This window comes from Labeo rohita, chromosome 17, assembly GCF_022985175.1.
Source record: "Labeo rohita strain BAU-BD-2019 chromosome 17, IGBB_LRoh.1.0, whole genome shotgun sequence".
Classification (NCBI taxonomy): domain Eukaryota; kingdom Metazoa; phylum Chordata; class Actinopteri; order Cypriniformes; family Cyprinidae; genus Labeo; species Labeo rohita.
Window position 1 is genome coordinate 23,013,061 of NC_066885.1, and position 26,615 is coordinate 23,039,675.

Consider the following 26,615-nt stretch of genomic DNA (forward strand, 5'->3'; position numbering starts at 1 on the left):
TCAAATCCACGTGTGTATCCCATTTTTGTAAAACTGTTGGGTGAACTATTGTTTTAAAAACATAAACGTGTTTTTTAGGAATAAAAATCAGTATTTAATCATGATAGCATGAACTTAAAAAAATTATAATTCGTAAAAATGTCTCAGAGAGACATTAAACATCAATTTCTATATTTACACTCACAAGACATTTCCTTCTCCACCTTAAGAGAGGCGCTCACGATACTAAAGGCGATCTACAACCAGGCCACGCCCTGCGTCCGTTCCGATTGGCTGACCGCTGGTAGCTCTGGTTCCTCATTGGTCACTCCTTTCCCATTGAATCTCCTCCACCTTTACTTTGTCAATTTCTGCGCTTTCATTGAATTGCGCTGCAAGAGCTGCATCGATCTAAAGCCTGCAGCAATCCCATCACGACAACGTACACTCCTGTCCCTTAACAGATGAGGACTACATCATCAGACTGGCTTATTATCAAACGGGCGGACTGAATTCACACTTACACTGGAAGAAGTGAGAACCAACACCGTGAGAGAGATCTTTCCCGTCGTAGAAGCGCCACTTCTTTGTAGTTGGCTAATGATTTTTAATAATTCCCAACTTGTCTTAATCCACCGAGGACAAAACACAGCGATGAGAAGACTTCAGGACGCTCATGAGAGTTTTATTTCGTCGTTTTATCTCTGAATTTCGACACTAAGTGCACCACGACCGGTCATTGCGAGGATTAAAACCGATATCTGTGGTTTTTACCAAAGGAAATACAATGCCGGACCAGATCACAGTGGCGGAGTTTGTGGCGGAGACGAATGAAGATTATAAATCGCCCACCGCCTCAAACTTCACCACTAGAATGACTCACTGCAGGAACACTGTAGCCGCACTGGAGGAGGTGAGGCACATAACTTTATCTAACCTGCTATTTTGCGATTTTAAAAACCTCGCTGAGTGTTTTGCCTTCTTACAAGACCACTAGAGTCAGCTATTGCCCCCCCTTGGAGTTACTAAATGAGTTACTGAGGAGGCAAATCCGCGTTCCCTCTTTGTTGATGCCTCACCCATTAGACAACTGCTGTATTGCATTGTCTCATCCTGATGAGATATAATAAACAACAAACAGTTTTATTATTCATTGCATATTTGGAGAAAATACCACGCGCAGGCTGAAACAGATACATTGAGTTTGTTAGAATTTATATTGAAGAAAAAAAAATAGTTGATCAACACCTGTTACAATTAAAACATCTCATATGTGACCCTGGACCACAAAACCAGTCTTAAGTCGCTGGGGTATATTTGTAGCAATAGCCAAAAATACATTGTATGGGTCAAAATTATTGATTTTTATGCCAAAAATCATTAGGATATTAAGTCAAGGTTCCATGAAGATATTTGTAAAATTCCTACTGTAAATATATCAAAACTTTTGATTAGTGACATGCATTGCTAAGAACTTCATTTGACAACTTTAAAGATGATTTTCTCAATATTTTGATTTTTTTGCACCCTCAGAATTCAGATGTTCAAATAGTTATATATCTCGACCAAATATTGATTTATTATAGCAAACCATACATCAATAGAAAGCTTATTTATTCAGCTTGACTCTTATGACTGGTTTTGTGGTCCAGGGTCACATATTTCTTATTCAACAGCTCACATTTTATCCTTTAAATCTCACTAGCTACAAAAGCATTTTGACATCCTTAAGATGGTCCAACTTTGGACATCATAATGAACAGCTGCAAAAAAGATCAAAAATAGGGCTGTCAAACGATTAATCGTGACTAATCGTAATTAATCGCATCCAAAATTAAAGTTTGTTTACATGATATAGGTGTGTGTACTGTGTATATTTATTATGTGTATATAAATACTTAGACATATATGTATATATTAAGGGAAATATGTTAGATTTATATATAAAATATAAATAATATAAAAGAATTTTTAAGTATATACATTTATGTGTGTACACACATATACTATGTAAATATATACTTTTATTGAATGTGATTAATTGCGATTAATCGTTTGCTGATCTCTCATATTGTCCAAGCAGGTGTTCATCTAGTTTACTTTGTTGACAAACCCCTCTAAAACCATCCATCAGTAAAGATGCTCATATTAGATGCGTTTCCTAAACACGTCTTTCAGTTTAAACTGGATTTTCAAACAGGGAATGCTAATACGCTGCATTTAAAGTTCATAAAAAGATTGTATGAAACATCTCATAAGTGACTGAAGCCTCGCCCTGACCAGATATAAATAGCCGTTTTCAGCTCTGATGGGCTCTGCTGCTTTTGTGTTGTGTTGAATAGAGACAGCTTCCTGTGGGATCTGCATCATCACAGCTCCAGATTATACCCGTGATAGATGCTGCAGGCTGTTTGGACTTCTTATTAAGTATACAGATAGCAGTAACGTAACGTGTCGAGATGGTCGAAACAGTTGCTATGTGACTTACGCTGATATTAATAGCAAGGTGTGTTGTTCGGCAGTTTATTGCGAGCGTATTTTGTAATGCCGTTGGGTTAAATGATTCCTGTGCTTTCAAGGTAATTCTGCAAATGGGTAACTGCGTTCTGTCCTGTGGCTCTGTGTTTCTATGAAGAACTCAGGAAGTCTGGAACTAAATGATTGTTTTTGGTCTTCCTCCACTTGCATGCTGTTTGTTCACTCTTTGGCTTTGTGGTAATTGCTTCAGGGACATAAATAGTGCTGTCCACATATTTGCAGTTTTATGGAATTGCTGTAAGTTGGGCGTTTTTGTCATTCGTCTAACACTGACCAACACACAGAGTCAGAATCTGGTTTTGTCAGAGAAGGTTTTCAGATGCTCCTTCATGTGCTTTCTGTGTTGTAATTGTTCTGTAGCTCCGTTCACAGGAAATGTTTATGATTCTTCACCGTATTGTCTCATCACTTTGAAACGGCTTCCCTCGTGGGTCTCATTGCTTCAGCCACTTAAACGTAAGGGCCTAATTTAACTTGTAGCTTTTGCCAGATAATAAACAGGACAAGATAGAAGGAATTATAATTTCTTTTTAAAGCAATTACACTGGAAAACAAGTTAATTTGAGGCCTGGAGTTGTAAAAGCTTCAGCCACAGGGGAAATAAAAGCCGTAAAACATTACTATGCAGTTTGAGACAACAATATCTGGTTAAAAAGTGGATAAAAGTACAGTTTTGAAACAATAAAATGTTTAATCTTAAGTTTATAGGCTGTTCATAACCAAACATTCACTTAATCATTAGAGTTTTAATGTTTCTGTACTCACAAAGGATATATGTGACCCTGGGCCACAAAACTAGGCATAAGTAGTAATAGCCAACAATACACTGTATGGATCAAAATGATTTTTCTTTTATGACAAAAATCATTAGGATTTTACATAAAGATCATGTTCCATGATCATATTTTGTACATTTCCAACTGTAAATATATTAAAACTTAATTTTTGATTAGTAATATGCATTGCTAAGATTTTCATTTGGACAACTTTAAAGGTGATTTTCTCAATATTTTTTTTTTTTTTTTTGCACCCTTAGATTTCAAATAGTTGTGTCTCAGCCAAATATGCTATCCTAACAAACCATACATAAATGTAAAGCTTATTTATTCAGCTTTCAGATAATGTATAAATCTCAATTTCAGAAAATTGACCCTTATGACTGGTTTTGTGGTCCAGAGTCGCATATAATCCTATATTTAATTAAGTCGTTTTTGTCTATACGAACACAAAGGATTGTGCTCTTCCAGCATTTATTGATTGCGTCTTGTTAGTCTCGAGTCACCTTATGAGTAAAATGAGCTTTTTAGACCACAAATCAGATGATGGACTCTGCAACATATTGGTGTTTTTAGTTTAATAGCCTCTCTCTTTCATGCCGTGGGAGAGTGGGGTTGATTTATGGTCGGATGTGTCCTTGTCTTGTTGCGAGGTCAGATGAGGGCAACGGGTTCAGAATCAATATGCATCAGCGCTTCATATGATACCTGCATGTTCTCTCACATTTTCTCAAAGCTGATTTTCTGGTATGACGTTGCCTCGGACATGGATATAACTAGCAGACGTTCTTTTAAATAATTTTAACCCACTTTTATAAATTTAGCCCGCTTTTGTAGGCCAAAGTGAGCTGTATAGCCTAGTTTGTACTGAGCATAAGCTGACTCTCTAGTTCAGATATTGGCAGGAGTTTTGTCTCCTTGGTAGCACTTTATCTTTAGAAAGTGTTTCAAACACATTCGAAGCCAGTGCTGCCCACCCTTGTGTGGTTTGAGTGCATCTTTGTGCCTTCCACACAGAGTTCACAGTGTGTCAGTGAAGTGTGTGATCCCGCTGAATGACTCCATTTGGGGATTACGGGGAAAGTTGGGAAATCACTATGGCATTCCTGGCATCCCTACGAAATGTTGGCTTTGACCTTGTTGTCTGCTGAAAACCTATGGCTAAATAAATACTGTAAAACTCAGTGCTCATTGTTAGTTCATGTTAGCTAATACATTAACTATTCTTAACAAATTAGACTCTTTTTTTTTTTTTTTTTTTTTTAGAGGTGTTAACCTTATTGCTTATGTAGAACACAACAAAAATAGGGTTCAAGGATGAGTTCATTTTCAGAATAAAAATTTCCTGATAATTTACTCACCTCCATGTCATCCGAGATATTCATGTCTTTTGAAAAGAAATTAAGGTTTTTGAGGAAAACATTCCAGGTTTTTTCTCCATATAATGGACTTTAATGAGGATCAGCATGTTGAAGGTCCAAATTGCAGTTTCAATACAGCTGCAAAGGGCTCTACATGACCCCAGTCGAGAAATAAGGGTGTTATCTAGCAAAACGATCGGCTATTTAAAAAAAAACAAAACAAAACAAAAATTCTGTACTTTTAACCACAAATGCTCATCTTGCACTAGCTCAACTTCACACATTACGTAGTCCGTTGGAAAGGTCATGATTGACCTAGGGGGAAGTACTGACTCATTGTTTACAAAGCGGACGTGCAAAGAAAGTCAAAAGCTTTTTACTAAAAATGGTAAAACAACGTCAGACAATTTTGAAGTTTTTCTCACAACCCTACCCAGTTGATCTGCAGTACACAGAAGTCATAGACATGCATCACAGAGCTAGTGCAAGATGAGCATTTGTGGTTAAAAAGTATGTACATTTTTATTTTTTTTAGAAAATGACCAATCGTTTTTTGCTAGATAAGACCCTTATTCCTTGGGGTGGAATTGCCGATCCCCGCCGATCCCATTTGAAGTCTACTATATGGAGAAAAATCCATGTTTTCCTCAAAAACCATAATTTCTTTTTGACTGAAAAAAGAAATACATGAACATCTTGGATGACATGGGAGTGGGTAAATTATCCGGAAATTTTTATTCTGGAAATGAACTAATCCTTTAAACTTTAAACTGATTGTTGTTGTCTTAGTCAGCTGGAACCTACCTTGTGTAAAAAGCTTAAGGCCTGTTCACGTTTGATGCGATAAACATTTTAATTTGAATGAGCGGCTTATAATGCGTCTGCTCAACTGGCACAAACATTTGCATGCTGTCAATGCAACAGTTTTTTTTATTTTAAGCAGGTGTTCTAACTGATTTTCCATCACACTAAGAAGAAAAGGGCCAACCAATAAGAAATGCACATGGCTGCAGAATATTTTTTCCCCCCATTTGTTTAAACAAATAAATTGCATGCGAAAATAAATTGCATGCGGACATTCATGTTGATTTACACTAATGTGGAAAATGCTGGTTGCGTATTAGTCACCTCCATGTCATCCAAGATGTTCATGTCTTTCTTTCTTCAGTCAAAAAGAAATGAAGGTTTTTGGGGAAAACGTTCCAGGATTTTTCTCCATATAGTGGAGTTCAATGGGAGCCAACGGGTTGAAGGTCCAAACTGCAGTTTCAACGCAGCTTCAAAGGGACGTGATCTCAGCTGAGGAATAAGGGTCTTATGTAGCGAAACGATCAGTCATTTTCTAACAAAAAGTACAATTACTTTGCACATTCACTTTGTAAACACTGGGTCGGTACTTCCGCCTACATCATGTGTGACCTTTCCAGCGTGACTTTGTAATGTGTGAAGTCGAACTAGTGCAAGAGCTAGTGCAAACAATTTTTGTTTAAAATGACCGGTTGTTTCGCTAGTCAAGACCCTTATTTCTCAGCTGTAGAGCCCTTTGAAGCTGCACTGAAACTGCAGTTTGGACCTTCAACCCATTGGCTCCCATTGAAGTCCACTATATGGAGAAAAATCCTGAAATGTTTTCCCTAGAAACCTTAATTGATTGCCCAGTAAAGGCATGCTGGAAGGCCACAGTGTTTAAAACAGGCCATATACTGATAACCAGCTGTGGATGATCACCTGCTGAACCAGTTTGGTTAGGATATAGTCTCCTTGGATTGGTTTTTGATCACTAGTGTCAACAATACTGATGGAACCAACAGCTGCTCTGTGGAACAGGTGAGGTTTGGGGGTTTAAAGCAACCAGGAATTGGACAAAAGCTAAAACAACACTAGCATCTGTTCTCCCTGGATGTTAAGACGCCTTTCAAACCTGTCTTTTTAGACCATAATTCAATCCTCATGAATGATTAGGAAGTCAGCATGCCGTTTAATTACAGGAGTTTGCTGTTTTCAATAAGATATTCAACTGGAAACTATAAGTTGTAAAATTAATGTGGATTATATTTATGAAGATTTCACTGGAAAATAAGAGAGCTTGGGTGACATCAGCCGAACAGGAGAGTTGTTTCAGAGTGAGTGCTGCTTTGGTGGTCACCATGCTGTTTTTCTGGTTAATTTCCCCTTTGATTTGGGCCAAAGTCATGGCTCTTTCCCAACAGAGTTCTGTATCTCACATGATAGATGCCGAAGACCCTGAATCCCTGGTGACATGTTGGAAAAGTGCGGTTGAGGAAATCCCATTAATTGGGTGGAGCAGGGTGCATTGATCTGCTAGGGTTCACAAGTGCAGTGGCTTTTGTTTAGGGAGTGTTAATGGGGGCAGGGAGGCCCTCTGTCCCGTCCAGGGGGTTTGTCACAGATTACCAGGGACAACTCCCTTTTCAGGGCCATTGTTAACTGTCAAGCTCTACTTCTTCATTAATGAAGTTCCCGTCATTGATTTGTTGCTGTGTCCTTTAAAGACAGCCTTTCGTTTCCCAGAGGTGCCTAGTAATGACGTTCCACTGTCGCTTTTACTTTTAGCAAACCCAATGGCAGATGTGAAGACATTTTGACAATGTCATTACATTTAGAATTTCTATTATGCTAGAATTTCTATTACTTACAGTTGGCTGTAAATTTACATTTAAAGGAATAGTGCACCAAAAAATGAAAGTTCTGTTATTAGTTACTCATGTCGTTCCAAACCTGTAAGACCTTCATTCATCTTTGGAACACAAATTAAGATTTTTTTTTGTATGAAATCCAAGAGCTTTCTGATCCTGCATAGACAGCAATACATCTGACACATTAAAAACCCAGAAAGGTAGTAAGGACATCATTAAAATAGTCCATGCAAGAAGTTCTTTTGAAACAACATGAGGGTGAGTAATTAATGACAGTATTTCCCTTTAAGGGATGCATAATGTATTGGCGGCCATACTGATTTAGGTCATAATTCACACAAGTATTTTCATGATTAGGTAGGGCTGGGGAATATGGGCAAAAAAATTATCATGATAATTTTTTTCATATCAGTCGATATTGATAATTATCACGGTAAATGTCAAATCTTTATTTCTTTCAAGTTTAAAGTCCGATTTTTTGCTCCAAAGTGAAAGTTGTAGAAACCAGACCATTAAGTTTCCTTAACAAAATAAATATCTAAACAGAGTTACATTGTTTCAAATCAAGAAACAGGTTTGGGTGTCTGATAATGATGATAATAATAATATAACTTTTTTTTTTTTGTCTCTTAGAAATGCACATTTGATAGTAGCTTGAGGATGCAGAGGTAAATTTTTGTTCATTATCAATCAGTAACATCTGTAAAAATTGTAGCAACCTCAGTTTTATATGGTTAAATTTATTCTGACCCATTTTTTTTTTTTTGCTCAAGTTCGTTATGAGCTACACTCATAACGGAAGCGATGCGGTCGCGACGTGCACTGTTTTTCCAGGCGCATCCGTGCCGCATCTTGATAATAAATGCATCTGCTCTAGTGAGCTCACACAGCGCGGCAGTTTGAACTTTGGTCCGAGCGAATAAACGGTCCGAGCTATTTCGCGCTATTTCGTTCCGCTTTTGGCACATAAAAATTATATCAAACATTTATCGAACTCTTCATATCGTTTCATCAAGGAAAATTATATTGCAATAATTAGCGTTATCGAATTATCGCCCAGCCCTATGATTAGGTCAATATTTACAATGTTATATGTAAATTGATATAAATATGTACATATATTTTTAATTCAACACAGTAATGTTTTAAGTTGCTAAAAGTTTTTCCTTAAACAATGAAGAAGCAAAGTCATTATCCCAGAGTGTGCATCTAGTGTTTTGGGGGGGGTTTCTAAAATGGGCAAACGCCACCTGCATGTCTACATTTCGACAGGCTCTGTTGAGCTCTAGAGCGCTGCTATTTTTGCAGCAGCTGAATTTTTAATGTTGCTGCCGCTGCTGAAATCTTATAGACATATGAGGAGTGTGAAACAGCAGTTTCTGCTTGTTCATCTCTGAAAAACAAATACAAATCCTGCTTCTCAAAAGCAAGGTTTTTAATTTTAACATTATTTTACAAGAATAGCTCATCCAAAATGACGTTTTTATGTAGCTACGCATCCTCATGTTTTTTTAGAGCCGGATGAATTTTGAAGGATGTTCATACAGCTACTTTTCACACAGCAGCTGTTTATAGTGACCACATCTGTGAAGATCCAAAAAGGACAAACACACCATAAAAGCAGTCAAAAAGCAGTAGCATTGCAGTTTCTCCCATATGGTTAGTACACAGTGGTTCTTCAATGTGGGGAGTGTGGGAACCGTTTCTTACGCATTGAATGCTTATCCAGCGCACACATTTGGTCTTCATTTTGTCAGACTGCGCCTTCATCAGTCTCCTGGAGTTTACACACTCCCTTGCAGTCGCTTTAAATTAAAGCAGTCATTAAGAACAGAAGCCAATGTCTGTCTTTCCATGTCGCCTTTTGTTTTTCAGGTAGTCCGAGTTGAAGTTAACTAATAACAGCACACTTTTGTTTTCTATCAGTTTTGTAATACTGTAAATCGTCAGTGTTTGGAGGGAAATTATTCCACCTTTTGTTCTAGGCTTTACAGGTGTATTCCTTGACAAGTTGGCTAAATAGATGTTTAGATATTTGTTATTTGTCATGTACATTTGTTGAATTGTTGGTATTTTTTTATAGTATCTTTTCAGTGAATGATGGCTTAAATTGTAGATTCTTTCTCAAATAAAACTAGTGCTTGACTTAAAAGGTTTTAAATATTTCATACAAGATGTATGAATCACTCATACGTGGCTTATTTTTGTCATTTTAGAGCTTGACAGCCCCAATTCACATTAATGCCTGTTGCATTAAGTAGGATATTTTGGAAGAAATGAAAGTCATATGGGCTTTGAACGACGTGAGGGTTAATAAATAATGACGGTATTTTTATTTTAGGTGCGCTATGCCTTTAAGACGGCATCTTAGATCTTGGGTTAACCATTAAACTGTTGGGCAAAGTAACATGGGGCCTTGTGTTAGGTGTTAGTTTTTGTGAAGAGTTGTGGTCAGTCCAGTATGTCTCGTAACACTTGATGTGTTGTGTCCCCACAAGTTTTTCTTTGAAGTGTCCACTGCAGGGCAAAAGGTCTTCCTGTTGACAAGTACTTCCACACTAAAAGCAAATGGATCTATATACTAATGAGCTTGCAAGAGATGAGGAACCTTCACAACTCATTGCAAATGTCACATAAGTTTGATTTGTTTCAGTTAAATGTTTTCTAAAATTTGGGTTGGTGTGCTGATTCCCCTTTCTCAAAGGGATTTTGACCCAGTCAAGTAGGTAGTTGTCTCTGATCACAGCTGCGTGTTGCACTTTCCCTTCTTTTGTTTCTCTCTCTCTTTCACTTACACACACACACATACATACATACACATACACACTCACTCAGCTTAAACAATGGAGGTTTTGTTGAGTTGAACTGCCATGAAGAGCGATCCACACAACTTTAGCATGTGGTGTTTTCTTGCATGGAAATTTAGTCCATTAGTAATGTGTTTTGATTTTGATATGACACTGGTGTGTGTGTGTGTGTGTGTTTGTGTGTGTGTTTGTAGGTGAGCATTTTAACCCTAGTACTCTAGAGTTACCTCTGTTTTTTATGGAGCACTTAACAGCAGTCCTAAGGGAGATTGTGTTTGTTTGAAACTGGTTGCTTAGGGCAGTCCCGTGACGGTGCAAGAGACAAGTCGCAATAAAACCTGTTTGAGTTAATAGAGCGCATTATTTAGATTGACGAAATCACTCAAGCAAAGGCCATTGTGCTTTTATAGTAACAGTTTCTATTTATGGCACAGCGAAAACTTCTTTACTATTGTCTGTGACATTAAATGGCATGTTCTTAGTATGTATATTTTTCTAAAAGGGTGATGGTTATTTTGGGTTTCATAAATCTGATTAATTTCTTAAAAAAACATATATTTCCTAAAGTGAACTGATAAGGTCATGTTGTGATACAAGATTTCTTTTGAAAGGTCATTGCTTCTGTAGAGGGCCTGATGTTTCTTTTCCCTGCCTAGTCTAGCTCATCCAAGCCTATAATGTATTCTTGTGACGTCTAGTGAAGGCTGGTCTAGACTGAAACTCAGAGAAGACTAGTCTGTAGTATAAACAAGCCGGTCTGTATCGTACAGTCAAGTAAAGCCTGGGCTGGGGCTGTAATACAATAAACCTGGGCCTGTGAAGTCTGTTAAAGCCCAGACTAATCTAGTAAAGACAAGAAAATTCTGTGGTCTGGTAAAGACCAGCCTAATCTGTAGTAATGTCTGTTAAAGTCCAGCGTTGTTTGTAACAAAAGTGTAGTGCAGTAAAGCCCAGGTTAGTCTGCAGTCTAGGAAAAAAACTAAGCCCGTTCTGTAGTCTAGTAAACCCAGTTTAGCATCCAGGTTAGTAAAACATAGCATAGTCTGTAGTCTAGTGAAGCCCAGCTTGGTCTGTAATCTTGATAAAGCCCAACCTGGTCTGTAGTCTAGTGAAGCCCATCCTCGTCTGTAGTCTAGTGAAGCCCATCCTCGTCTGTAGTCTAGTGAAGCCCAGTCTGGTTGGTAGTCGAATGAAGCCCAGCTTGGTCTGTAGTCTAGTGAAGCCCATCCTCGTCTGTAGTCTAGTGAAGCCCAGTCTGGTTGGTAGTCTAATGAAGCCCAGCTTGGTCTGTAGTCTAGTGAAGCCCAGCTTGGTCTGTAGTCTAGTGAAGCCCAGCTTGGTCTGTAGTCTAATGAAGCCCAGCTTGGTCTGTAGTCTAGTGAAGCCCAGCATATTCTGTAGTCTAGTGAAGCCCAGCTTGGTCTGTAGTCTAGTGAAGCCCAGCTTGGTCTGTAGTCTAGTGAAGCCCAGCTTGGTCTGTAGTCTAATGAAGCCCAGCTTGGTCTGTAGTCTAGTGAAGCCCAGCATATTCTGTAGTCTAGTGAAGCCCATCTTGGTCTGTAGTCTAGTGAAGCCCAGCTTGGTTTGTAGTCTAGTGAAGCCCAGCTTGGTCTGTAGTCTAGTGAAGCCCAGCTTGGTCTGTAGTCTAATGAAGCCCAGCTTGGTCTGTAGTCTAGTGAAGCCCAGCTTGGTCTGTAGTCTAGTGAAGCCCAGCTTGGTCTGTAGTCTAGTGAAGCCCAGCTTGGTCTGTAGTCTAGTGAAGCCCAGCTTGGTCTGTAGTCTAGTGAAGCCCAGCTTGGTCTGTAGTCTAGTGAAGCCCAGCTTGGTCTGTAGTCTAGTGAAGCCCAGCTTGGTCTGTAGTCTAGTGAAGCCCAGCTTGGTCTGTAGTCTAGTGAAGCCCAGATTGGTCTGTAGTCTAGTGAAGCCCAGCTTGGTCTGTAGTCTAGTGAAGCCCAGCTTGGTCTGTAGTCTAGTGAAGCCCAGCATATTCTGTAGTCTAGTGAAGCCCAGCTTGGTCTGTAGGCTAGTGAAGCCCAGCTTGGTCTGTAGGCTAGTGAAGCCCAGCTTGGTCTGTAGTCTAGTGAAGCCCATCTTGGTCTGTAGTCTAATGAAGCCCACCTTGGTCTGTAGTTTAGTGAAACTCAGCATATTTTGCAGTCTAGTAATGTCTGGCCAAATCTGTAGTCTTGCAAAACCCAGCCTAATCTGTAGTCAATTGTAACAAGTCCAGTCTTGTTTGTAACACACTTTACTGTAGTAAAACCAAGTTTGGTACATACATAGTCTGGTAAAATACAACATAGACTGTAATCTAGAAAATCCCATCATATTCAGTAGTCTAATAAAACCCAGCCTTGTCTGTAAGTTAAATAAAAGTCAACCTAATCTGTAGGCAAGTGTGACAAGCCTGGCCTGGTTTGTAACTAAATATAATGTAGTAAAACCTAGGTTAGTACATAGTCTTAAAAACCTCAGCCTAATCTGTAGTCGTGACAAATTCAGCTTTGACTGTATAAAACTGTAGTGTAGTAAAACCCAGGTAAATCACATTGTAGTCTATACTCTACTAAAGCCCAGCCTTTTCTGTAGTATAGTACATCTTAGCCTGGTCTGTTGTCTAGTAAAGGCAAGGCTAATCGTTATTCAAGGGAAGTCTGTAACAAGTCAGTAACAATCTGCAGTGTTTGTAAACCCAGCCTCATACTACATAGTCTAGTAAAACCAGTATTGTTCTGTAAACTAGTAAAGCCTAGCCTATTCTGTGGTATAGTAAAGCTTAGCTTAGCCTGTGGTCTAGTAAAGGCCAGTCTAATCTTTACTTAAGGGAAGTTTGTAACAAGCCAGTAACAGTTTGAAGTGTTGTAAAACCAAGCCTCACACTATGTTGTCTGGTAAAACCGGTATAATTTTGTAAATTTGTAAAGCCCAGCCTAACACGGCGCGCTTCGGCTGCATGGCTCCAGAAGGAAGAACGTATGCTACACTCTGGTCATGTGTTTTTAAATGAGTTGCAGCTTTTCATGTCTAAAGGTGGTTTGCTGAGTGGGCTGTCTAGATGTGCCACGTTGCCACAGCAGCTTGCGCCATGCATCATTTTTGCCAATTTACACTAAATCGACTGTATTTTTGCACTCCAAAATTAAAGTGCAGTTTAGTAGCAATTTTCCACACTTTTCTGATGCTGAATGTGCGAGAAGGTGGATAAGGATGAGTTAAAACCACTGTGGTGGAGACGGAGATATTAAAAACACTGCTGCTGTTTTAAGAACGACGACATTAACTGATTTTATCGCACTTTTGGTCCCTCTGTTGTGCGTGTGTTTGAACAAACTGTGTCGCAGGCTGAGCTAATACACCCTTGCTGTGATCCCATTCGGGCTGGTGTAGCAGACAAGGTGTTCTGGGAGCATTAGTGGGAGGAGATACACCATAGCAATCACACTAATGGAGCTCGCTACACACACACACACACACACACACACGCTCACACACACTATTAAAAGCTCCAGCGCAGTGGCCCCCCTATTCTTCATCCATTTGTGTGCAGCTCTTTAAAAATGTCATGCCTGTGTGTGTAGCTGTTTGAAATTCATACTACATTGTTTTGATGTGTGTTGAGTGTCTGCAAACCACATTTAGCGTTTCAAGCACAATGATGGATGCCAGTTTCCACATCATACACAAATACTGGGGTCAAGCTAGATACCAAGTGAGATACTAGTTTCCGGAGTTTAGTGGTACAGTAAATGACGGGAGAGCTGTATTTTGAATTCCTCTTTCTGCAACAGCCCATGACTGGGAAAGGGCTATTCTTGTTTCTGAATGGCAGTGACAACTCAATTATAGTGCCCTGGAATAGCTCTGTGTACATCTAGTGAGAAAAATCAGATGACCGTTTCAGAATAACAGAGAAACCGATAGAGGAATTCTTGATTTTTTTTTTTTTTTTTTTTTTCTGTTTATGCCATTATTGATAAAGTAAGTTGTTTGACTGTTTACATGCTTGTCACGCTAGGAAGACATTGCTATTTGACCCTGGCCAACCCACCAGGTCCAATCCCTTTCCGCTGCTCAGAAACATCTGTTTGAGTAAAAATTGAGAGGTTTGACGAAATCAAAAGCAGATTCAGTTGTGAAATCGAGATGTCTGTGAGAAAATCTGTTGTTGGTGTAGCTGACGAGGTAGATATAGTAAATCAAAAATTCTTGTGCTTGATTTCAGATGATACTGTTAAAAATAGTACAGCGGCAGCTTTTAGTTTACATATTGATAAATAGGTTAGTGAGACATAAGAAAAGAAAAAATGTTGTTTATGATTTCCGCGATGGGGAAAACATGGATGGAATTACAGAATCCAGTCATAAAAATTGAATTTACTATATAACACGGAATGTCATGGAATTTGCGCAATTTTGGATTAATAAATTCTCTCTCTCTCTCTCTCTCTCTCTCTCTCTCTATATATATTTATATCTGTGAATATTAAGCTGCAAAAATGCTATTTAAATGCATGTCTCTGTGTGAATGAATGGCACAGATGCGCGGTTTCGTTTACTGTGCCACTTCAATATATGAGTACATAAACACAAAGATAATCTCTAGAACTGCTCTGAGAGTCACTTCTTGAGCATTTTACTGTTTAATTTAGGAAAAAATATTGTCATATCAAATACAAACAGAAACTTAAAAGCCTTCACAGCAACCCGTCAAAATAAAAGTTTAGTTTAACTTAAAGAAACTGTGACAGAAATGTATGACTTCATGTATTAGTAGTACTACTACTACTAAAATCGTTATTAAACATTATTTGTAAGGAATATTTACCAGAAAAATTATTTACCAGAATTTATTAACCAGAAAAATCTAAATACACAACACAACGTAATAGTTTTTTTTTTTTTTTAAATAAAATCAATTAGAGATGCTTATTGATTATTGATTATTTGGTAAAAATAGAACTGAATTTAAAAAGGGTCTTAAACATTTAATATTTGCTAAACTTGTAATAAATTGCTGATATTTTTGTAAGAATTATCTCAATTAATTAGACATGCATTCATATATTTTTTTTATTTAACCCCCCCCCGTATTTAATAGAGCCCTAAAAACACATAATCCAAAGTCTTTGAAATGTTTTTTCCATAACTGTTTTTATTTTCTTTCTATACATGTTGGTTACATATAGTTGTTGAAAAACTTGTAAACGTCTATTTTCAAGAATTGTTTGTTTAATATGTGTGAAAATTTAATGTGGCAACTATTATTTTTTTTCTTGCATCTTGAATATGTGAATTATGTGAATGTGCATCTTGAATATGATTAAATGTATAAATGTATACATTTAATCATTATTTTCCTAAATGTTTTTTAAATATTTTTTTTGTTAGGGTATTTTTGTTTTACATATATTATGAATAATGATTTAATCACCTTGACACAATAAATATGGTATGATGACTTGGATTTGGCAGACAAAAGTTTAAAAATGTTATTTATATTAGTACTTAATACTGCTTGCCTAGGCTACTTATTTTCAACTTTTTTTTCATTATTTTATAGATTTCTAGATTTCATTTCTAGATTTCATTATTTTATTGAGGGTTTTTTGTCTTCATTATGATATCGGGACAGTTATGCACCGTAAAAATGACCGTGATTTTAATGGTAAAAATGCAACAGTAAAATCCTATTAATTAGTTAATGGTAAGTTCCCCTTCTATATATGGTGAAAAACTTCACTCCATTTTTGAAGTGATAAAGAGCGTATGAATAACCGTAAATTGACATTCCCAAAATTCCTAGCATTACATTTCTCATTTGATGTTTTTTTTTTTTAGCAGTTTTGTACATTAGGGTTGTATTTTACATCTGTTGTATATATACATATGTTTATTGCATTATTTCAGTGTAATGCGTGTTACCATGATGGTGCTTAGTGTTTGATTGAATGATACTGTGCACCTTCTATATATGTTAGTATTTAAACGCTGCTCGTGATGAGCTTTGGTTCATCATGTGACTTTCTCATCACCACCTGCTTTTGGTGGTTATCAGTGTATTACAAAGGTACAAAAAGATTTTAGTACCTCCAGTTTGGTATGTTAACATTATATCAGTTAATGAAATTGCAGTATTTAAATGTAAATTGAAGTTAAATCCATAAAACCTAAAATGTTGCTGTGGTAAGTTGTTACCACAGCTGCTAATTTTACATTAGTTTTTTTTGTTTAGCTTTGTTTTTTTACTTCATGCTATTCAGAAATTTACTTAAAATATATAAATGTGTGAATTGCATTGGTTTACTATTTTTTTTAATGAGCGAATAACCAAAACTAAACTATATACCACATTGTTTGCATGAATTTAAACTGAACTCTCTTTTAGGTTTGAACTGAGACAAATTAGACACTTGAGAGTTGGAGCACACCCATGCCTCCATCACACGAGTGGACCACACAGGGTGGAGTTTACTGCCTGTCTGGGGTATCAGACTGCTCCATAATAGCACACCACTCTCATGCTTCCCATTCACAAACACTACAGCGGTGTCAGATATCACACGTGAAGAAAAGCAACCCAGAACTGCACCAGCCTTCCCAATATTTGTTTGTCGAGCAAAAACATCTGGTGCCTCAGTGAAACCTGGATGTTAATCGGCTCCCTTTCCCCGCTGAATTGGATAATTGCGATCCAGACGGCCTCTTTTGGCCGAAGTTCAACTATGTTTAGACTGTTTTTTGTCTGGTTTGGGGGGATGAAAGTGCGACATGTAATAAAGTGACACCAGACAGGAGCCAAGCACGTGCCCCGCAGACGACGCTCCCTTGATTCCCGCTTTGTTCTTTAAAGTGGGCGGCACTGGCATCTGGGTTGAGACTAGAAGGCATGTAGTGAGAGGAAGTAAAAAATAGACTGCGATACATCAGAAATATGCTGCTTGCGCAATTGTTTTTGTTTTGTTAGTTTGGGGCGGTGGGAATGGAGGGGGTGGGTGTGAACCTACGCTAGACATGCCGTCATCAAATAGCTGCAGATTTGAGAACAATGCAGACCGGGTCACAGTTAATCCCACCATGTGCAGCGATCCTGAAATTGTTCTGTTGTGTACAGTTTGTGATTAAACTGAGAGCAACATCCCTCTGCCTTAAAAAAGAATATAATGTTTCCACAAAAATACTAAGCAGCACAACTGTTTTCAACATTGATAATAATAAGAAATGTTTGTTGAGCACCAAATCAACATATTAGAATGATTTCTGAAGGATCATGTGACACTGAAGAGACTGGAGTAAGAAAAATCAGTTTTGTCATCCTAGGAAATTGTAATAATTTTTCACAGTATTACATTTTTTAATGCAGCCAAAAAAAAAAAAAAAAAATGTGGAGGTGCTTAGATTTAGGCTAATTATAATCTGTAAAGGCATTAAGGTTTTTAAAACCTTGTGTAGTACAGTGTAAGTGTGTTAAATCTTTGCTTTAGGCCAAGTGTGGCTTAAGCAGGGCCAGACGGGCGATTAGGGCCTTGCTTCGGTCAGCCGTTTTGGGCTGATGGCCGGTTGTGGTTGGGCTGTTTCTCGAGTGGTGGTAAGCAGGGCTTACACACATGTGATTTTGGTGAATATGGCTGAGGTTGTCAAAGAATGGTTTCTAGATGAACAGGAAGACATTATGATTTCTAAGAATAAAATGAAATGCGTTTTTATAAACTTTTTATCCAATGAAACCAAATTAACCCACGGCCTAGCAAATACACTCGGACATACTGAGCATTATTTTCATTCAGGTCTTTAAATATGTGTTTTTAGAAAAAAAAAAAAAAAAAAAAAAATATATATATATATATATATATATATATATATATATATATTTATTAAAGGAGTTATTAAAGGGTCTATAAGGGGATATAATTTCCTTTTTTTTTTTTTTTTTTTTCTTTTTGTATGTTTCTATGTTTCTGCATTTTGGTTACACCTATGATACTGTTAGACAAAGGTTTTTCAAATATTAATAAGCACTGAAGCAGATTGTTAAAAAAATCTAACAAGTAATTTAAAAAACGCCTTTCTTTAAAAAAATAAAAATCTTTTTTTTAAAAAAAAAGGTCAAATTGTTTTAAGAGATTTAAAATCAATTTTTAGATTTTTAAAAATATATTTATTATTCATTATATTTATATATTTTCTGCTAACTTTTATTGTTTTTTTTCTTCATTATGGTATTGGGACTAATAAAATTTTATTAATTTTTAAAACTAAATTAATTTTTAATGTTGAAATAAAACAAACAAACAAAAAAAATGGATTATGTATCTAAAGGTCACTGTAACATAGAATCCTATATTCCAGAAGTTTTAAAGGATTAGTTCACTTCCAGAATAGAAATTTCCTGATAATTTACTCACCCCTATGTCATCCAAGATGTTTGTCTGTCTTTCTTCAGTCAAAAAGAAATGAAGGTTTTTGAGGAAAACATTGCAGGATTTTTCTCCATATGGTGGATTTCATTGAGAGCAAATGGAATGATTGTCCAAATCGCAGTTTCAATGCAGCTTCAAAGGACTCTACAGGATCCCAGCTGAGGAGTAAGGGTCTTTTGTGGCCTAACAATTGATAATTTTCTAAGAAAAATACAAATTGATATACTTTTAAACCACAAATGCTCATCTTGCACTAGCTTGACTTCACGCATTACGTAATCACGCTGGAAAGGTCACGCGTGATGTAGGTTGAAGTACCTACCCAGTGTTTACAAAGCGAATATACAAAGAAAGTCAAACGCCCTTTACAGAAAAAGGTAAAACAATGATGTCGGACGATTTCGAAGTTGGAGGAGACAATGAGATGGAGTTTTTTTGCCAAAGTACCAAACGTGACTGCGTAATGCGTGAAGATGTAGACGCACATCGCAGAGCTAGTGAAAGACAAGCTTTCACTTGACGATTTGTGGTTAAAAAGACAAAGATGATTTGTGGATAAAAATCGTTTTACTAGATAAGACCATTATTTCTCGACTGGGTTCGTGTAGGGATGGTGGACCTTCAACCCGTTGGCCACCATTGAAGTCCACTATATGGAGAAAAATCCTGGAATGTTTTCCTCAAAAACCTTAATTTTCTTTCGACTGAAGAAAGAAAGACATGAACGTCTTGGATGACATGGGGGTGAGTAAATTATCAGGAAATTTTTATACTGGAAGTGAACTAATCCTTTAAACTTGGCTTCAGTTATGGCCATCATTTTCCTTATTTCAACCAATGCTCCATTGGATCGAGGCTTGGTCCTGTCAGTTTGACACATGGCAGCATCTGTCAGGAGAAAGTTCCTCCCATTTGGCCCATGGTCTGACTGTTCCCTGGTGTCCCATAAATCAGGGTCACTGCTGCCTGAAAGGGTGATAAGCTCTGAAACCCGGCGCTCTCCTGCCAGCGTGGGGAATATAGAGTGACACAGTCACCCCAGCGATGGCCTGGCACCTTCAGAGATGCTGCTCTCCAGACTGGAGCGGGACAGATGGTGCCTGACGTCATATTGACTTGAAGGTCCCTATTTTACTGTGCTGGGATAGTCATCAAACCTTTGGTTTTGTAATGTTTTGGCAGCGTTCGGGGTGTCTGTTATACATTAGTTAACGGAAATAAAGCAAATGAAAGATGGAAGAGTGCCTCCTGGCGCTTTGCGCGCCAGCGCGAGATAATGATGCCAGAACACCACTAGTACAAGGAATGTCTCATTTCTTTGGCAGATGCTGTGCCGCCCATTATCACCTGAGTGCTATGAAAGATGACGTTGTGACACTGTTGCAAGAACAAAGAATGCAATGAAACACAAAGTCTGTTTACGTTACATGGGTCATATTTTTCCTCTGAAGTCCACTGAAGATCAAATTGAATTTGGATACACATACAAAAACGAAGCATACTTTGAGCTTAAAGGCACACTTCACCCAAAAATGAAAATTACACCATGATTTACTCACCCTCAAGCTGTCCTAGATGTATGACTTTCTTCTTTCAGATGAATACAATCGGAGTTATATAAAAAAAAAATTCCTGTCTCTTAAAGATTTATAATGGCAATGAATGGCTGTTGAGATTTTGAAGTCCAATAAAGTGCATTCGTCCATCATTAAAAGCACTCCACACAGCTTCAGAGGGTTAATAAAGGCCTTCTGAAGCAAATCTATAGTGACTAAAGAAATCACAATGATTGTTTTACACCTGGGACAGCCCAAAATCATAGTGTATACTGTTTTACAGAGGACACTTTTCAGTTTCAGTTGAAGTGAGGTATTTCCACAGATGAGAGTGAGTGCGTGGCAGGTGTGTAATTCATTTCACACTGTCAGAAACACTAACACAACATCTTGTCGGTCCCTGCATGCTTATTTAACACTCAAACACTCTCACAGAGGAGCCTGTCAGAATGCGTTTCAACATAATGAAAATATCGCACTAATGCTGACTGGTAGACGTGTGTCTCGTTTGTCGTGTCCCCCTTCGTTTCTCTTCTAACGTTGACTGATGAAGTTTGATGGGCATTTAGCCTGTTCAGTTCTGCCCTCTGCATTCCTTCAAGGACCCCATTTAGTGCCTCAGCGATTTAAATTAAACCCGATGAAGATTAATGTTGAAAGAGGACGATGAAAAAAATGCCACTGTGTTGTCATAACAGCACTTCGGTGAGAGCAGAGCTCCTTTAACCCCCGAGCAGTGGAAAGAGATTCATGCCTTTGATTTTTCCTTTAGGATTGAAGAAGGTGTAGCTGAGGAAATGTAGTGGCAGATCTCCATCTGAGATGGGCGTTCATTAAAACACAGTCTCAGTTTGTCCACAGCTGAGTGCCTCACTTGTAGATAAAGATAAAGGCCAGTAAAATGAGATTAAGTGAAGGAGTACAGGGTCTGTGGAGATGAAGATAAATGGAGGGCGATGGCGGTTTCAGATGACAGAGAGATACTTGATCAGTCTGTCAGATTTTACTGCACATCACTGTAATGCAGCTCTTTCGGCACATAAAAGGGAAACGCATGGTTTTGTAAGACAATAGAAGAGCCTTGTTCTGTAAAGGATGGAAAACTGACAGTTTTGTATTGAATTGTGCCATAAAAATGGAGGATTCATTGGAAATGAACATCAGGAATCGAGTATTTTCTTTGAAATAGGCCTTTATTTAATAGTACAGCTACCAAATTACCATGTTATTGCCATCTGATACCATAAGTACTTTTTTAATGCTTATACAGTTAAAGTCAAAAGTTTACATACATCTTGCAGAGTCTGCAAAATGTTAATTATTTTACCAAAATAAGAGGTATCATACAAGATGCGTTTTTTTTTTTTTTTTTTTTTTTTTTTTTTTTTTTAGTACTGACTTAATAAGATATTTGACATAAAAGACGTTTACGTGTAGTCCACAAGAAAACAATAGTGGAATTTATAAAAATGACCCCATTCAAAAGTTATACACTTATTTCTTAACACTGTGTTGTTACTTGAATGATCCACAGCTGTTTTTTTGTTTATTGATAGTTGTTCATGAGTCCGTTGTTTGTTCTGAACAGTTAAACTGCTGCTGTTCTTCAGAAAAATCCTTCAGGTTCCACAGATTCTTTGTTTTTCAGCATTTTTGTGTTTTTGAACCCTTTCCAACAATGACTGTATGATTTTGAGATCCAACTTTTCACACTGAAGACAACTGAGGGACTCATATGCAACTATTACAGAAGGTTCAAACGCTCACTGATGCCCCAGAATTAAAAACCATGCATTTTAGAGCTGGGGGGCGCAAATTTTTGAATTTGAAGATCAGGATAAATTTAACTTATTTTGTCTTCTGGAAAACATCCAAGTATATTCTGTGGCTTATCTAGGGCAGTACTAAATGGAAAAAAATATCATATTTACACAAAGTAAGAAAAATATACACATCTTCATTCTGTTCAAAAGTTTTCACCCCCCAGCTCTTAATACATTGTTTTTCATTTTGGAGCATCAGTGAGTGTTTGAACCTTCTGTAATAGTTGCATATGAGTCCCTCAGTCCCTCAAAATCGTACAGTCATTGTTGGAAAGGGTGCAAATACGCAAAAAAGCAGAAAAACCAAAGAATTTGTGGGACCTGAAGGATTTTTCTGAAGAACTACATGCAGTTTAACTGTATCAGTATCTAATAGAAGTAATCCACTTCTGAATGCTGTAATAAAGTCTTGTTTCTCTTACAATTCTCATGTCACTCCAGTGAAAGACAGTTGTATAGTAGATCTCTGTGTTTGAAACAAAGACACACTGTGAAGTTTTTGTACTCAGACTGAGGTCTAAAGCTTGGGGTGAAACTGCTTCCCTATTTGACTCGAGCCAAGTTTAGGTCACATTTCACTTACTCCTTCAATAACACTACCAGTATTAAAAATAAAAATTGTGTGTTGAGTGTAATCCTTCTTAAAGATAACTAAGAAAGAGATTATGAAAGGATGAAATGATATAAAATACATTGGCTGTAGTTACTAAAGTGGTAATAGTTTCATGAAACTATGGTGGTGTTAACGTGAATTTCTTTCTATTTTCATGAAATAATTTGGTTTATTAATAACCGTGCTGTTTTCTGAGTAAACTCTCGTTTTGCTTTGTCAGGCGTCTTGGTTTTGGCGGTTCACGGTTCGGCTCATTCCCCGTCATGAGTAAAAGCGTTGTCAGTCTACCTACCGCTCTCAAACTGAAGGCTCAGCTAAATAAAACACAGTCGGCCGTCAGATGAGCATCTAGAAAGCTTGCCTACGACATGTTTGGAAAAAAAATATTTCAGAGCGTTTTTAATAAATGTGGAATTTACAATCTTCCATTCTGGGCGCGGCGGAGGCTTCTGTGAACGGCAGAGGATGTTTAGGCTGGTGTTTCATTAGATTTAACTGGAGGTTTGAGGCTTTATAAGCAGCGTGGAGGTACTGAAAGATGATTGCAGAGGATGTGTGATCAGTCGACCACATCTGAGCTGGGCTACTTCAGTAGAGGAACTATTATGTTGAGATGCTATTTCCCTTTTTAATGCCTGATGCAAATTTTCGATTGATATCAGAATCATGTGTGTGTGTGGGTGTTGTTACTCTGGTGTACTGAATGGCATGCTGTTAGGTATGGAAGCCCGTTTCCACTACTGAATACATATATATATATATATATATATATTTTTTTTTTTAAAAAGGTAATTCTGACTTTTTATCTCACAATTCTAACATTTTTCCTCAGAATAGCGTGATGCAAATTCGCAGTTCTGACTTTTTTCTCAGAATTATGAGATATATATACTCGCAATTCTGAGAAATAAAGTCCCAATTCTGAAAAATAAAGTCTTTGCGAGATATAAACACAATTGTCACTTTTTATCTTGCAATTTGAATTGCAAGTTTATGTTTTGGAGTTCTGACTTTATAAAACGCAATTGCGAGTTAATAAGTCAGAATTAGATCTCAAAAATTGACTTTTTAACTCACAGTTACGAGTTTATATCTCGCAATTCTGACGTAGGGTCCTTTGATTTCTGCATTGTGGAAAACACAGACAGAATCGTTTGCCATCTCGCCAGTGAAGACATTAAATACTTCTGAAATATTTCTGAAGTTTCTTCATGAGCATTTTACCAATTCTTTTGAGAGAAACTATCATCACATCACATCATATACACACAGAAATGTAAAGGTATTCATGGCAACCAGTCAAAATAAAAGTTTGGTTTAACGTGAAGACATGTATCGTTTAGTAGAATGTACGTACTGTAATACTACTACTACTACTATTATTATTATTACATTTTTTTTAAACTTTATTTTATTAACGAATAATCACACAGTATTTCTTTTTAATAAATATTTAATTCATTAGACTTGCTTTTTGATGAATAAAATGTAATTTAACCATTTTAAAAAAGCATTCTAGAAAAATTAAAACGGAAAAAACGGAAGAAAATAAAACAGATTTTATAAGAGAAGTCCACTTCCACTTCCGCATTTAAACTGCATTTTGGAAGTTCAAAATCGGGGCACCAATAAAGTCCATTATATGGAGAAAAATGCTGAAATGTTTTCCTCAAAAAAGAGTTTCTTTATGACTGAAGACAGAAAGACGAACTTCTTGGATGACAGTGGGGTGAGTAAATTATTTGTAAATTGTTGTTCTGGAAGTGGAGTTCTTCTTTAATTATATCTCGCAATTCTGACTTTATTTCTCACAATTGTGAGTTTATATCTTGCAATTCTGAGAAAAAAGTAAGAGTTGCGAGATTGTAAACTCGCAATTGCGAGAAAAAAAATCAGAATAGTGAGATAAGTCGCAATTCTGAGAACACATCAGTCTTTTTCGTCCCCTCAAAATCTGATTTATAGCTTGCAATTGCAAGTTTATATCTCACAAATCTGAGGAAAAGTCAGAATTGCGATACAAACTCACATTTGCGAAAAAGAAAACTCACTTTATTTCTCGCAAGTGTGTTTATATCTCACAATTCTGAGAAAAAAGTTAGAATTACAAGATGTAAATTCACAATTGCAAGAAAAAGAAGTCAGAATTGTAGGGAAAAAAAAAAGTCGCATTTTTTTTTATTCAGTGGTAGAAATGGGCTTCCATAGTTAGTGCTGTGCGATTTGAGAAAAAAAATCGCAATTGCTTTTTTTTTTTTATTAAATAAAACAAAAAACCCCAGTGTATTATGTATCAGCGTATATTAGCGAAATATGTATGTCCCAAATATTGAGGTCTCTTTCACTCTTTCAAGCCATTTAAGAGCAGTTACAAATAGATATTGTCAAAAGGCTGAACAATAACAAGATGTAGATGTTTAATTATAAAAATAATAAAATGTTATATGTTATATAATGACGAGTTAACAGCATTAGTGAAGCATAAATGTATTTTATATGTAATCAACGTTTGCATTATAACTGAAACAGACCTGAATAAATCCGGTTACTTCATATATTGATCAGATCAAGAGTTTGTGAATCACAGTTTAATTGAATCATATAACTGTGAACAACAACAGCACTCTGACTCAGATCTGGGCTTTACAGTGTGTTATTTTCTTGCTGTTCTTGAATGCCATATTGCTTTGTTCGTGTGTGTGTGTGTGTGGCGTCCTGCGGTGTTCCTGGGGAGTTTTGTTTCGTGAATGTGTACAGATTCAGCTGTGCAGTCCTGCCTGTCGACTTCCGCTGCTCCTGCAGTGCAGGGATTGTTTTGGAGTATTTTTAGGAGTTTGCTTTTGAATAATGAATCACCTGCAGACTGAAGACAGCAGGGTTTGCCCCCATGAACACACACACACACACCCCTAAGAGTCTTTGTATATGTGAGATTCATATTTGAGTGTGACCCGAGATAACTGAGGGTCTTTGATACATGTGTGTGGTACAGTACTGTTGATGTTAATGTGCATCTGTGTTACTGTTGTAATGGTTTTGGGATGCACAACGTGTTATATCTCTCTGTTTCTTTCTGTGTGTTTAGGCCCTGGATGTGGACCGCAGTGTCCTTTACAAGATGAAGAAGTCAGTTAAGGCCATTTACGCCTCCGGTCTGGGTAAGTGATCTCAGCCTCTTCGCTGCCTCGGCTCTGTGTCATTCATCATCTCGTCCCGTCTCATGATGTGGCCGCAGTCTGATTGGATTACAGTCAGGAAATCTCTGGAGCACATCTGCGCATCCATCCGATACCAGGAATGTGCTCGGCTTTATCTATAGGTGACACTTTTGATACGTGATATGGTGATCATGCTGAAAACAGTTTGTACTTTAGAATGGAGCTGAATGTAGGTAGTTTGATTTATTTCCATTTTCAGAGATGTTCGGTGACACTGTGGGTTCTTCAAGTGCTGAGTGAAATTTGAAGAGAGTCCTGATGCAATGTACTGACTAGGGCAGGGGTGCCCAACCCTGGTCCTGGAGGTCGACCTTCCTGCAGAGTTTAGTTCCAACTCTAATCAAACACACCTGTCTGTAATTATCAAGTGCTCCTTCAGATCCTAATTAATTGGTTCAGATGTGTTTGATCAGGGTTGGAGCTGAACTCTGCAGGAAGGTAGATCTCCAGGAACCTTTAATTTAATTTAATTTAATTTAATTTTATTTTATTTTAGTAATATTATTAGTGGCTGTGCTTTGCTGCCAAAATAATAATAAAAAAAGAGACATTACAATTATTTAGTATTATTAATAATAAAATAACCAAATAATCAAATAATAATAATTAAAATGGTTATTTTTAAGTAAAATTTGATAAATTAAATATTAAATACTTAATTTTAATTGAAAATAATTTAATTTTAAAAATTACTCGACAGTGGAATTTTGAAAATTTATAGTTGAAGACAATTTGTTTGCACTAGCATTGTTTTCATAGATGTAGTGGCTGTGCTTTTGTTGGGAATGAATGGATGAATGAATGAATGAATAAAAAGCTTAATATTAAAACTATTTGGTATTAATAATTTAGATATTTAAAACTGTATTA

General features: G+C 37.1%; 1 protein-coding gene across 4 annotated transcripts in view; it reads left to right on the forward strand.

Moving 5' to 3' along the window:
- The first annotated feature begins 344 nt into the window (after positions 1–344).
- Positions 345–26,615, forward strand: part of asap2a (ArfGAP with SH3 domain, ankyrin repeat and PH domain 2a) — an 85,194-nt gene continuing 58,923 nt past the window's right edge. For all 4 annotated transcript variants that reach the window (XM_051132627.1, XM_051132629.1, XM_051132628.1 and 1 more), the window contains exons 1-2: positions 345–892; positions 25,613–25,685. In XM_051132627.1, coding sequence (XP_050988584.1) covers positions 767–892; positions 25,613–25,685 — 199 coding nt within the window. In that variant the 5' untranslated portion in view covers positions 345–766. The remainder of the gene's footprint in view (positions 893–25,612; positions 25,686–26,615) is intronic.